We start from the raw sequence: 15,069 nt of genomic DNA, 5'->3' as shown, positions 1-15,069 counted from the left end.
ATTAAAAAAAAGTGTGTTGGTTCATTTTGAACTGCCACTCAGAGCTTGACACAAACACAAATAAAAAAAATCTAGTAAATAAGAAATCATTCACCCATTTTCTAACAACATAAAAACGTTAAAAATTTAGAATTTAGAAATAATATTTTCAGATAGATCATTGCTTAAATAAATGTATCTAGATGTAATACGGCTCTATGAGCTAAGATCAAGTGTAAGTAGTCTCTTGGCCTATCCAAGGCTGTGATCAAGTGTCTTAATGTTTTTGGTCTTTTGGCCTCAAGATGAAAACCTTGTCTGTGTCTCTGGGACCTTGAGGTAAAAATATTTTCTAAGTTATATCTACTTGGTTAGCAAAATGAAGCACCACATTTAGTGCAAAGGCTATATTTAGTTGCAAATCAACATGATTTATTGATTACCAACCAGTGAAAATCAATCTTTTTTTTTAAAGAAAATAACTAAAAAATACAAGTGCAAAACACGATTAAAATTAATTATTAAAATCAGAGTTTCCAGCTTGCTGATTTTAAATCATGATTAAAATCAGTGATTAAAATTGTTTTGATTTAAGTCAGCCCACCTTGCCATGTAGAAGGGGCTCAGCCAGCTCAGAAACAGCATCTTTCTCACTTCTTTCCAGGATCGCTGCACTGTTCTTGACAGGATCAAGTTCAGTGCACAGAGAGGAGGAAGGACTGAGATGGTATAGGGAGGGCTACTGTTGGGGATGGCGAAGGAGATGCTCATTCTTTCATCCTCAACCCCCCTCCTATCTGTCTCCCCGGGTAACTATTACTACTTGTTCTCTGGAATGTTCTCAGAATCTGAGATCCTCATTGAAGGGAGGGGATAGTCTTCAGGACAGCTTTGGCTTGAAGGAATTTGGTATTTTTTGTGTCTGAAAACTTTTCGACTGGCAAACAATTAAAAATATTTTTTTTAGATGCTGTTGGATATAATGAACAGTAGAAAGAAGAGCAGATTTAGAGTGAACATATTTTGACAAAATGTGTTGTTTTGAATTAATCCACAAATTTAAGAAAATGCAAATTACAAATAAATCAGTTCCTTTTATTGATTTTGGTGTGAAAAATAGCTGTCAGTTTTGATTTTAGATTGTGATGTGCATTGTTTAGGTTTTTGATCTATACATCTGGTAAAATTATAGGGACAGAGAAATAACGAATTAAGAGGAAAGTAACATTCTGTATTTATTCATAGATAATGAATTGTTAAAACTTGATTATAGTCTGCTTTAAGTGGCTCCAGTAGTAACTGTCTGTGACTTGATGCCCAGAAGGAATCTCCCTCTAGTGGAGTGAGATGAGAATTTAGTTAACAGATTTCCTTTTGAATATAGTTTTGATTATGCTACATTATTAGTATTATTATTTTTATTGTTTCCATATAATACAGAAAGATCTGGTGGTAGTCAAAACTATAAGAACTTCATAGTTCTAAGCATAATTTAAAAAATAGCAAACATACGAAGTGTTTGCTATACAATGTAGTTGTATAGAGATTTGTTTTACACAATTCAGAATATTCAATTAAATACCTATGCCCTATGAAAATATGTTATACTAGCATGTTATCCCTGTTTTGCATCATTTCTTTAAAAAAACAAAACACAGTCTAGATTTCATTTTGTGTGAGGTTCAGATAGTTACATAATACAGATTATAGTGTAACGTTCTGATAGTATACTAATTTTTTAATTAATAACAATTAAAATTCATTTTTATTTACCGTATTCAAATTAACTGCATTCTCACTACCCAGTGAGAGTTCAGGGACTTAACAGTATTCTGAAGCATTCCTTCTTACTAAAGTGTGTCTTTCTGCAGCTTTTGAATTGCTGAAAAATCACGGTTGTCTGCCTCTAGTAGAACATTTCACTTGAAATTCTGTTAGTGGGACACAGTCTTGCCACGCAAATTGCCCTGTGTTGTGTAATTGCATGTATGTCTCCCACCTCACTTACTATGGCATCTATCTCCTTATAGTGGAAAAGAGTTGAAACCTGGCATTGGTTACAAAGCACTTTTGGGTAAGGTTCTTGGTCTTCTGTTGCAGATGTCAGACTAGGTGATCATAATGGTGCTCTCTGGCCTTAAAATCTATGACACTAGCAATAGCTAAGAGGCAAAAGGATATGGTTAATTACAAATTAATACCTTCTATTAGGAAAGACATTTCTGATGAATGTGTGGCTTCTTATTCATTGTGTAGGTCCCTGTAATACATAGTTTAGTAGTCATCAGTTGACCGTTCATCCCTGAAATAAGGCTTTTAAATGTGTTCATACCAAATGCATTCCTAACAAATGTTGATTATTTTTTAAATCTATTTCTTGAGTTTAGAGCAGGGGTAGGCAACGTGCCAAAGGCGGCACGCGAGCTGATTTTCAGTGGCGCTCACACTGCCTGGGTCCTGACCACCGGTCTGGGGGGCTCTGCATTTTAATGTAATTCTAAATGAAGCTTCTTAAACATTTTTAAAACCTTATTTACTTTACATACAACAATAGTTTAGTTATATATTATAGACTTATAGAAAGAGACCTTCTAAAAACGTTAAAATGTATTACTGGCACGCGAAACCTTAAATTAGAGTGAATAAATGAAGACTTGGCACACCACTTCCGAAAGGTTGCCAACCCCTGGTTTAGAGTGTCATTTTTTGAGTGGTGCAGAGAAACATTCTGTCTATCTGTGCAGCACCATAACAAACAAAGCACACATCCTGGCTGAAACAGAAATACAGTTGTATGTTAACTGAGGTACCTGAAGCCCGTGCCAATTCAAATGCCCACAATTTCTGAACAAATAAACTCTTTTGCAAACACCTTGTCATCTTACTTGTATGTCTATTGTACTTTAAACACCAAATTATCTGTAAATACCTAAGGATGTGGTGGATTTCTTCATCACTTGATTCTTCTTCCCCTTACCACAATTTCTTCTTTTGAACCGCACTACCTCAGACTTTTCTCTCCTCTTCCCCTCCATGTTGTGTCATCTACCATCCACCCAGATCCTTCCCATCAGCCCTCCTCTCCTTATGGTCTCCGACTCTCATCCTCTGTGACTTCAGCTTCCATAACGATGATCCATCCCTGACCCCTTAGCTGCATGTTTCCTCTTGCTCAACTCTTCATTCATCCTGCAACTCTCACTTGCCAAAAGGGCCATTCACTTGACTTGGTCTTCACCAAGCACCCATCTCTCTGATCTCTCTGTTGCTGAGTTCCCCCATGTCTTTTTCAGCATTGTCTCTCAGCCCTCTGACTCTGCATTTCTGTGACTTCTAGTCCATCAGTGTTGCAGACTTCTTATCTGCTCTCAGCTCTCTCCTCTTTGTCCTTACTTCCATTGATACAATTGTTGATTCAGTTCTTTACTCTCCTTCGCTCTTGACTTTTTTGCCACTCTCTCTCATTAGAAGGTACAGCTCTGCTAACCCCCAACCCTGGGTCCCTCCCAAAATCTGATTCCTCTGTTCCTACTCTTGTGCTGTGTATCATATCTAGCAGAAATCCTCTAATCAGACTGACTTCCTCCACTACAAATTGGTTTTCTCCTACTTCTGTTCTGCTATCATCCTAGCTAAACAACTCTGCTTCTCCATCTTAATTGAATCCCATGTCCTCGGTCCCAGCCGCCTATTTGTCACCTGTGATTCACTCCTCAAATTCTCCCCTTCTTCTGCCTCCACTTCTCTTTCTGCCCAAGATCTTGCTGACTTATTCTAAGAGAAATTTGACAAAGTATGATGTGATCTTTTGTCTCCCCTTGATTTGCCTTCTTTTTCCTCTTCTAACACTTTCTCCATCTCTCCTGTCATAGAGACTGGAGTTTCTCATCTACCCCCTCCTTTATCTCCTCTTTTCACAGTGACCTGATCTCCCTTGTGTGTACTCTCATCTCATCTCCACCTACTCTTCCCAACTTCTCACTCTCCCCTGTCTCTTTCCTTCACAATCCAAACGTGGTCTCTCCTATCTTAAAAAATAAAGAAAAAGACAGCAAAAAAACCCCCGTCTCTCCAACTACCACCCTATTTCTCTTTTTCTTTTAATCTCTAAGCTCATTAAATATGCTGTGTACAGTCAATGTGGGAGTTCTTCTTCATCCTAGACTCTGTACAATCTGGCTCGTGCCCCTGGCACTCCACTGAAATTGCTCTTGCCAATGTCTTTACCTCTTCCAAGCCAAAGGTCAGAACGAGTACTCTATCCTCCTCGACCTGGTTCTATTGTTACTAGCATAATATAAATACTAATATTGCAGTGTTAATGGAGTACACCACAAGTGTGCATGTTTTTAGTGGGATCCTTCAAGGATCTGTTCCCTGCCCAACTTCGTTCAATTTTTTTAAATCAGTTTTCAAGGGAAAAAATATTACACAAGGGTCAAAGTGGTAAATAGTAATGTATGTTGTAGAATGAACTGGATGGCTTTGTATACTGGACAATCCAGCTGCTCTTTTTGTGTGTGGGAACTACGGCAAAATACAAGGTCATACATAAGAAAAACAAAGACTACATAGTAGTGTCTTGGAAAGCAGTGACCATGGGATAATACTAGATAACCAATGGAACATGAGTTTCCATTGTGGTGTCCCTAAAAGGGTTAATATGATTATTAGATGTATTAACAGGGTGATACAGAATATGGGTAGGAAGATGGTGTTACTGTTGTATGTTGCTAGTGAGATCATTAATGTGTGTTGTAAAAAAGCTCCATGAGTGACTTTAGATGTGGAAAATGTGTCTTAGGTGAGATAGCTATGTAGTTTATAGGTAGCTCAAATGATAAGACCTATGGTTAAGGTTGCCAAACACTTTCCATTATAAGACCCTGGTTTTGGTTGCTTGCAACTGTGCCAAACTTGACTGCCTTGGGCTAAAATTTTCCTTTCCAAGTGTTTGCCTGAGGCTGAATTTTTTTTAATGTCAGCAAGAACACTTCTTTGCCTTGCTACCAATGTTATGATGCTGCCTGCAATGTCATATTTAACAACCCAACTGAACTTTTTCCTGATGTGCAGTTGTTGTCTCTTTAGAATGTTGTTGCACTGTGCTACTGACAGGTTTTTTTGTTCACATATAAATTATCTGTTGCTAATTCTAATCGGAATTTTAAAATGTCAGAAATAAGCCAATTATATAATAAATAAAAGAATGATTTAATAAAAGTAAACATTTTTTAATCATTCTCCAAATTTTCTTTGTCTCCTTAGAATGTGAAAGCATTTGCATCATCAGATAGTCTAGCCAAGGTCCAAGAAGTAGCAAGCTGGCTTTTGGAAATGAATCAGGAACTGCTGTCTGTGGGCAGCAAGAGACGACGAACTGGAGCGTCTCTTCGAGGTAATGCTTCCTCAAGCCAAGTAGATGAGGAGCAGATGAATCGGGTTGTAGAGGAGGAGCAGCAGCAGCAGCAGTTACGACAACAAGAGGAGGAGCACATTTCAAGGAATGGGGAAATAGGTGGAGCAGAGTCTGGACTTGGTGACAGAATTGAATCCCAGCAAGAACAGTTAGAAGAAAACAACAATAGGCTTATTGCAGTGGATGAAGAATCCACTGGTAACCATGAGGAGGAGGAGGAGGAAGAACATGGTGCTGAACATGAGGAGGAGGTGGAAGAAGAGGAGGAAATGGACCAGGAGAGTGATGATTTTGATCAGTCTGATGACAGCAGCAGAGAAGATGAACACACTAACAGTAATAGTGTCACAAATTCAAATAGTATCATGGATTTGCCCATACACCAGTCATCTCAATTCTACATAAAGACAAAGGTGAGCAACTTAATTTAATTTTTCTATTTTGTACTTAAGTTGGTTACTCAGGATTAGAAAACAAATTGCACATCTAATTTACTCTGAAATCTTTTACTGATTTGAGTATGTTATCTGCTAGAACAATACATTTTTGGGAATACATTGATTCTTAACATAATATACCAAGTCTCACCTATTAATAATCAAACTCTTTACACGCATTTGATATAAATAAATAAAGCTGTTCATAGACTGATAGAAATAGAAGTCTGGAAGGAACCTCAAGAGGTCATATAGTCCATCCCCCATGCTAAGGCAGGATAAAGTATACCTAGACTATCCCGGAAAGGCTTGTCTAATTTGTTCTTTAAAACTTCCAGTGATGATGATTTCACAACCATCCTTGATAATCTGTTCCATCACTTAACTATCCTTCAGAAACAAAGCTTTATGTATTCGTTAGAACGGCATTCTTAACTTCTTTCATATCATAATCCTACAATCTCCCAAAAATGCACTCAGGAACCATTTGTGACATGTTCCATCTCAAAGGAAGCATGGGAGCTTCTTTTATCAAAAGGCATCATTCTAAGGGATTGGACATATGCACTTTGAATTAGAGACAGGAAATGGGAGAATGTTCAACTCCTCATCCTAGATAGCTTCAAGTGACATCCTTGGCTAAGTATAGGTGAGAAAATAGTAGTTCAAGTACAAAATAATCATATGGCGCTGTGGGGTTTGTGAAGAATAAAGAAGTCACATTTAATAATTTAAAGGGTCATTGTCGATTTAAAAAAAAAATCATTCTTCTGTCTGAAAATGTTGAATTTACAAGTAGCCTCTGTGGGCTTTTCTGTACATGAGACTTAGTGTGCAGCAAGCCTGGGTGTGAATCTACAGTTCATCAACCTGCCGTACACTAAGTGGCCACATGGACTTTATTGCCATGCCCTAAAATTTCCTTAGGGTGAAAGTCGAATAGCAGTAGATCAGAGTGCGCTCAGGAACAGGATCCACATGGCTGCTTAGTGCACAGCAGGTTGATGCATTGGAGATTCACACCCAGCCTTGCTGTGGACTAGATCCCTGTATAGACTAGCCCTCAGATTATTGAAAGACTGAAAAAGTTTTAAAAGATGATGATCTTTGCTTTTAAAAGATTTTTGTGTTACCAGTTTCATTGTTTGGTGGTGGTGCAAGCCATTTCCCAGGCTTTTCAAAAGGGAGTTTACTAATTTTAACAGCAGCAAAAGTAAACTTAAAACAGCCACAAACAGTAATGTGAATAGAGAAAGAGATTGGAGGAGAATGGCCATAACCATGAATGGTGTTGCTCCTGGGTCTGCCCAACAGATTCTTATAAACATCAACAGCAGGAAGGGAAACTCCTTTTACTCCCTCAATAAATAAATAAAATAAAATAATTATATGTATTATTTAAAGGGTACATTGTCAGAGAACTGAATTTTAAACATTGTTTATTATCTTGAAAATTTATCAATTTGTCAGTGTCTCCTCAAATCCACTACTTAATTTCAAGGTGATGGCCCTATTTTAATGTCAAATGCATCAGTACAAGCATATTGATAGAAATGCTGTACCAGAATCTATGCAACTACACCTGTACAAACATATGGACATCATTGGTTTTCCAAATGTGCAGTAGTACGTTTCAGGTATTGGTAGTTAGAATCTAAATCTTCCATATGTTTAAGTTTTTATCTGTTGCGTTGATTGAGATGCTTGATTTCAAAAGTTGTTATAAGGATCTTTCTAGGTTGTTGGTTTTTTTTTTTTTTAAAGGAAATAGTGGAATTTTACATGTACATTGTTAGCTGTCCTAAATGTTGAATCATATTTCTCTGAAGAAATTCCATTTAAAAAGATGTCATAATGGCAACACTAGCATATCATTGCCAAGTTTTGTCAGATTTTCTTGGCTCTGTTAGTCTTACAACCACTAATTCTTCTGCTGTGATGCTTTTTTCTCAACCAGCGTAGTGTGATGAGGAATGACTTAACCACCTATACTCAAGCATTTTGAACTCTGTGCTGAACATACAGTATCCTTCCACCTGAAAAACATTTAAACTTGCTGTTCAGAATTTGTAATACAACTATGTAAACAATAATACTCAATATATATGCATGCACACAGAGCAAGAGATAGTGGTTAATGGTCTTTACTTTTGCCTCTTTTTCATTTTTTTCATAATGAATACAATTTTTATTATGTTTTAAACAAGGCATATTGGATGTAAATAAGATTCTGGTATTTGGAAAGCATGCATAGTTACGATTTTTTCTGTATTGTCTCATAGCCACTTTTCATTTTGATTCCATTACTAAGACTAGAACAGCACAACAAGAAAAATTCATTTTAACTAACCTGTTTTTAAATCATCTAAGTTTAAAAATACAAACATCTTCTGTGCAAAGAAACACTGCAAAAATCCTGCAAAAAGGAAAATGTTGCATCACACTCAGTTGATGATGAAGCATGAACAATTACGATCTGAAGCAGGGTTACCGAATACTAAATAAATTGACATGTTTATATGTAATAGCATTTTCGAGACAAGCACAGTATTTGTGGACTCTTATTAACACTAATAAGTGTGATTTCCAGCTCTGGCTATTGTAAATTGAAATCAAATGGTATATCATGCGAAAAGAATACTATTCAAGTCAGATGACATTTTCATCCAAATAGTCTCAAAAAGTTAAAATGATATATTTTTACATCTTCACATATGCTTTTCTGGGCTCATTAGGGTCTGATTACTTACTGCTTCAGGTCAGATTACCTAGCCCCTTATTTGGATCTGTACATTAATTTAACTTTTTTTGTACCACCACCTTCCGTAGAAAGAGTGTGTGGAATCTGCTGCATGCTGTCTAAGAATCAGCTGTAAGTTTCTTTCTGTTTTTAGGTGAAACTTAAAAAGTATATTCGGTTTTGGTTTTGCAGTAATGGGATTTTTATTTTTTTAAAAAATCTGTACTGGAGTGGTAAGTTTTCTCATTGTGCCACTGGTAATACAGCAGAAAATTTCTGTTAATGTTCCAGCATTTAAAAGATTCATTACCTCCTTTGTCCAGAAGCTCATACAAAAGTGTGTCTGGTCGTTCTCTACTAATTACCACTAATTGCTGGCCCTGGGGAGCTTCTTTTTTTTTTTTTTTTTTTTTTTTAAGTCTTAAGACTATTGTAGAACTCTTTCCTTCCTACATATATCAGAAAACATGTGAAGTAACACTTATATTTCATGATACTAATTATGGCATCTGTTTGATTATGAATGCAGTTTATTATAGCTAATCTCAGGAGCATACATCCGCTAATCCAGAATAACTACTAGGTTGGTCCCGTCTTCTGTAGCAGTGTAGGCAACATGTGCAATGTTTTTCTTTCTACAAAGCTAACAAGTAGCACCCAATATAATACTACCAATATATTAATACCAGTATTGTTCAGCTCATGTTAACTGTCATACCTCATTTTTAAATCCTTTTAATTTCTGTTCTCTTTATTTTAACTTAAACTGCTGAGTGAAGTCTCTAACCTGATTTTTTTTTGTTTTATTTTGTTTTGTTTTGTTTCTTGTCTTGCGGGATCCTGTGACTTTAAGGGAAGCTATCTCAAGATTCCCACGTAAAGATATAATGTATCCTAGTTATGCTTGCCAACTAATGTCTAGTTATGCTTGCTCCTAATATTACTCTTCCATATAAGCAATTGCTGTAGTTTCACAGGGATGTTGTGAAATTGCAGTGAGTAAAGGAGGTGGTCTATGTGATTGTGAATGGGAGGGGAATTGGTTCTTCATACACGCACTTAATGTGATCCATGTTGTGGAAAAAAAATTGACTGTTCAGACAGCTGAGACTAATCAGCCTAATTCTACCAAATATTGTCTCAAATCTCCATGAGGGAAAATAAAAAATAAACTCCCTTATGCCAAAGGTAGGAAGTGTTGGGGGAAATGTGGGTCTCTACAAACAGCCCCCAAGGCAGGTCCAGTGAGCAAAACATGTAGTTTCTCTGACTGTTCCCACTCCTGAGAAAACACCATCACAGGATGACTGTGACAGTACAGTGACCACGCTTTAAGACACCTGTTTGAGTTCAGTAGTGCAGTGAATTAAGGTTCCCGGCACAAGGTTTGGTTCTTGAGCCGAAAATTGTTCCCAGGTTGTTGAGAGGGAGGCAGGTGAATGGCAGCCTCTCTACATTGAGGGGCATGCCCTTCCTTTGAAGGCAGATAGCACTTGAATTTTGGTGTCATTTTATTTCTTTTCACACCAGTGTGAAATGGAACTTCAGTAGCCATTTCTCACCTGCCCATGCAAGTGGAGATTTTGCCCAATGCTGTTCTTTTGCAGGGATAGAGTTCCAAACAGCATTGTTGGCTGTTCTTCCTCATCCTGTGGGATACAAAAGGACTCAAATTTTGAAATCCAAGTAGATAAGCCTTCAGAGGGCTGGGGAATTGTTTAGACAGCAAGCGGTTGTTTTTTCTCTCCCTGCCTTTTACAAAATAAAAACCTATCCTATAGACTCAAGTGACAGGAAGCTGTCATCTACTACTGGATATTGAAGAAATGATCCAGCTCTTGTCAAGACCTTCCTTTCACATAACAGCAGTTTCATGGTTTGGCTTGCTGGAAGATTTCCTGGGAGAGTTGTTCATAGGCTTGGCAGATCATCAGATGCTTATTTCAACATTCCTGGTCTTCCTTCTCACCAAAACGTGCCTGAGTTTCCACAGTATTGAGGTTTTCACATGAGGGTGGCTAATGGGGATCCTAGTTGCAGCACTTTAACAGAAAGATGTATGTCTGCACCTGTACTTGGATAACAGGCTAATGTGAACTCCTAAAAATCAGAAGCCAGGTCTACAACGGAAAGGATTCAAGATATGGGGACATAGGTGAGTCAGCAACCATGAAGAACACTTTGACTTCCTTCCAGAAATTTAATACAGTTGAGGGTTTGTTTCATTATTAGAGTGGTCAGGATGTTTCTATCACATGCAACAACAAAGTTCAGGGAATGGATTGCTATTTTTATAGACCGGGGTGGCCAACCTGAGAAGGAACCAGAATTTACCATTGTACATTGCCAAAGAGCCACAGTAATATGTCAGCTCTTCCACCCTGCTCCCAGCACCTCCTGCCCATCGGCAGCCCCGCTGCTTAGGGTCTCCCCCTCCTTCCCCACACCTCCTGATAAGCTGGTTTGTGGCGTACAGGAGGCTCTGGGTGGGAGGGGGGAGGAGCGAGGCCATGGCAGGCTCATGGGAGGGAAGGGGCTGGAGTGGGGACAGGGCCTGTGGCGGAGCCAGGGGTTGGACAGTGAGTACCCCCTGGCACATTGGAAAGTTGGCACCTGTAACTCCAGCCTCAGAGTCGGGGCCTATACAAGGAGCCACATATTTACTTCTGAAGAGCCTTATGTGGCTCCAGAGCCACAGGTTGGCCACTCCTGTTATAGACATATTGAGCCCTACTGTGGGAGTATATCCAGATTCTGAGTTCTAAGGTAGCTTGTCAGGACATAAATCAGTGGGTGTGTTCTTTCTAATGAGTTATTGATGTCCAAGACTTCTCTACCTTGGTTACTCCTTGTCCCTCCAGAATTTAAGGAGAAAACAGGTTCAAGATGGAAACTCTCCATGAAGATACCAGAAAACTTTTAGAGTGTGTGTGTGTGTTTTGTGAATCTAAAGGTTATGCTCAAATAAGCGTGTACGCTATCAGTCTAACCCAGCAAATCCCAAATACGTGCATTTTGGCTTCTCCATCCCCTGTGTGGAGTTAAAAGTGCATTCTGATCTTCCATTATTTGAGCAGTTTTCTGGTCAGTGTTCTCTTGGAGAATTAACTCAACCAGATGTATGTAGTTCTTCAGCAGCATGACTCTGCTACCAAATGTTGATTTTTCTGTGGTGGGATCATCCTCAGATTAAACTTTTTTGTTTGTTTAATGCCAACCTACATATATTGCCCCAGACACCAGGAACAGAGTATTTGGCAAATGGATGAGTATGCACTCTTTCCTCTTCCTTTGTTTTTAGAAGACCAGACAAAAATTCATTGTCCAAATTGGCACCAGAGTTTTCTATTCTTCTAGAGATTTTGTTCAGGAAAACATTGAGGTCCCTATAGTTATGGACTCCTGCAGTTGAAATAGCCAGACTTAATCTGACTAGAGGTTAATAGGATGGATTTTTAAATAATCTCAGGCAGATTTTCAGCTGGTGTAAATTGTAGCACTAGTGACTTGAATGGAGCTGTGATAATTTGCACCAGCTGAGCATCACCTCCCAGCCCTCGGAGTTTAAATATCTGTTTTAGGAACTTTAAACAAGGCTTGCAAAGATTTCATTTAGCCCTAAAGAGACTCAAGCCTATGGAGACCTAGGTTGTATTTGCCGATCAGACAAAATGATCCTATAGTGGAGAGACTGTTAGTTTCAAGATGATACAGAAAGCTTGTAAATGAAATTAAACATCTGCTATGCTGATGTGAAATTCTTACTGAGTTATTTTCAGTACTTTTGCAGGATTTTTGTGGATGGATAGAATTCTTTTTTTAATGAGAAAAAAAATTAGTCATCTGTTGTAGTGAAAAGCACTGTGGGTGTGGTGTGTATGTGGGATCTGTTGTGTGACACTCCAAATATTGGTAGAAAATCAAAAGGGAAAACTAAAATCTTTGTGGAGAGATGGGGAATCAAGGATTCATTACAGAAATAATGATCCTTGAGAAATTGGTTCTTTATGTACAAGAAGTAGACATAATCAAGGAAACCAACTCCTTAAATGTTTGCAGTATGTGTATATTATTTTAACATCACTTTCTATTTTTTATGCTTTTGAACAGCAGAGGGCACAATCAGATGCTTTATTGACTGTGCATTCTGCTGGAAGCTGTTTAATGTGTCTTGATAAATGAGTTTTCCTCTGTGTTGCTGCTAACAATTAAAAGTACAGTTTTTAACCCAGAAATAAATGTTTGTCATACACAACGCTGCTTTTGGTTTTAATCTGTGCAGAAGGGTGTTTTCCAACATAAAGAAACCTATCCCTGCATTTCTTTTAAGTGTGCTAAGCTTAAAGCATTTTCCAGATGGCTCATGTATTAGGACTTCAATGTGTATCTTTTTTTTCCTGGAGTACAAAAAGTACAAAGTGAAGTGAATACTTAGTATAAAAATAAATAAAAATGAGCAATTCACTTTTTACTTGTTAATTTTTTTGGTAGTGACCAACCCACAGGAAATAGAGATCAGTTGATTCTTCATGCCTTTAGTTTCTGAGACTTCCAGCAGTTGTGTCAATGATGCAACCAGATTCTTAACTGAGTAAACCAAATGAAAGTTTGTCAAAAAGGAAAGGTGTTAAGAATTGCTTAAATCTGGCTTTGAAAGTCATTGGTGATATGGTCTGTTCTTCTAAATACGTCTTCCGTATCCCCGGTCTGATTAGTGCACTTCTTCTTTTCCCTCTTTTAATGCAAACAAATATTAAACTTTTTATTTTGATTTCCAGTATAAGAGGTCTTTAAGTCTTTGGCTGGTATAGAATATAGTGGCAAATGGTAAGTATCTTGGGGCAACAAACAGATCTTCCTCTATATACAGAACTGAGCACACTAATAATATTCAATAAAAACTAATTTGTTTACACATCAAAGTTGTGTTCAGTGATTTTTATAACTGCAAGTCAGACTTACTTTTAAGTAATCATAACTGTTAAATTATTTCCGGATAACTCTTACATAATATTAGAAGAAAAACTGAGTTTAAAAGTAGGTATATAGTTAAAGCCTTGTATTGTTTAGAATAATCCTGACTGTTAGGTGTAGGACTTTGTGTTTTATTTTGTATTGGAGTGTAATTTAGTGCATACTTGAAGGTTAATTCCAGTCAAAATATAGAATGTTGATTACTTTCTTCATTCGTACAGTATATAGATTAGTTGCTAAAATTTCAAACAATTCTGTTTTAGCTGTGCAGCTGTCATTAAGTTACTGTTATGCTTCTGTCATATCACAGATACCTAACTGGTTCCACCGTGCTAACATCCTTACATCACATGGATGTAAGTCGAATTAAGACATTCAGTTTTCCATGTGGGTCTCCTCCATTTGTGTTTTTGTCTGGTGTAGAAAAGTGAGGTGCCTGCTGTGATGGTTGTGTGAAGGGTCTGGGCTGTCCTACCTAAAAGGTCCCAAGGTCATCCTCACCCTCATGCAAAAGCATCTATTTGGGGCAACCTAAACTTTCATATTGGGAACAAATCTATGTTTTGGGAAGACCTGGCTGAGCCAAGGGCATCATGTGGAGTTCACAGTAAGTCATGATGAGGGCTTTGTTCCTTTTTTAACACTGAAGCAACATTATTACCTGCCATCCTCAGCCTAGTGGCAGTACTTACCATTATGACACTTTCTAAGATATCAATTTGATCCAAATGCCCTAGGACTGCCAGAGGCCCCAGAACTACTTGGAACCTTAGAAATGTTTCATGAACTTGCCAGGTCCCTTTCCACTATGCATACTTGGTTAAGGAAGAGGAATTTCATTAGCCTGGAGTTCATTGTGAAACTCTGGGAAGGGAATTTAAAAAAGCATATTATGTAACATTAAAAATATCTGTGGCTCTCTTGATACAACCAAAAAAAATGTATTTAAAATGTATTGGGTTCCACAGAGGTTGCACAAGATAAAGGCCTTATCCTCTGATGTTTGTTAGTGCTGTAACAGAGAAAAAGAAACCCTGAGGCATATTCTGTGGGACCGTCCAACCATCAGGCAGCTCTGGAACACAATGGACGTGAGTTAAGAGTGTGCTCAGCTTCAGCAGCCAAACCTCTGCTGAAAATTATATCCTAGGTTACTAACCTGTTAAACTGGGTTTAACTCCGCCAAAAAGACTTTGGTACTTGAAGGCTTCAGTGATCATTAAGTGCATGATTTTACAAAAATGGAGTAGGCTTATGGCCAGAATAGAGCGGTGATATTCAGGCCTGTCAGAGAGAAGCTAAAGAAATAACAGCTTATCCCCGCAGAGAACAGTTACATGATTTTGAAGAAATTTGGACCCCATTTCTAGATACATTTTGATAAAAAAGTTGAGAAGACTCAAAGAATGTCAGACCTCTATTCTGCATAACCCTCCTTTCCCCTCAACCCCTTCTTTCCTTCCTCTCCCTATTCATGTATGTCTTCTATTTAATTGCTGTTACCCCCACCCTAATATGTT

General features: G+C 37.9%; 1 protein-coding gene across 9 annotated transcripts in view; it reads left to right on the top strand.

Annotated features, from left to right (window-relative positions):
- FBXW7 (F-box and WD repeat domain containing 7) overlaps positions 1-15,069 on the top strand; it is a 312,721-nt gene that overhangs the window by 156,656 nt on the left and 140,996 nt on the right. For 6 of the 9 annotated variants that reach the window (XM_050946417.1, XM_050946415.1, XM_050946413.1 and 3 more), the window contains one exon: positions 5,248-5,811. In XM_050946417.1, coding sequence (XP_050802374.1) covers positions 5,317-5,811 — 495 coding nt within the window. In that variant the 5' untranslated portion in view covers positions 5,248-5,316. Of the gene's footprint in view, positions 1-5,247; positions 5,812-7,792; positions 7,904-8,664; positions 8,749-15,069 lie in introns of those variants that run through there. The other 3 variants (XM_050946419.1, XM_050946420.1, XM_050946425.1) reach the window with 3 other exon arrangements.

This window comes from Gopherus flavomarginatus, chromosome 3 (genome assembly GCF_025201925.1).
Source record: "Gopherus flavomarginatus isolate rGopFla2 chromosome 3, rGopFla2.mat.asm, whole genome shotgun sequence".
NCBI classification, from domain to species: domain Eukaryota; kingdom Metazoa; phylum Chordata; order Testudines; family Testudinidae; genus Gopherus; species Gopherus flavomarginatus.
The sequence above is the reverse complement of the archived record's forward strand: the minus strand, read 5'-3'. Positions and strand labels throughout refer to the sequence as shown.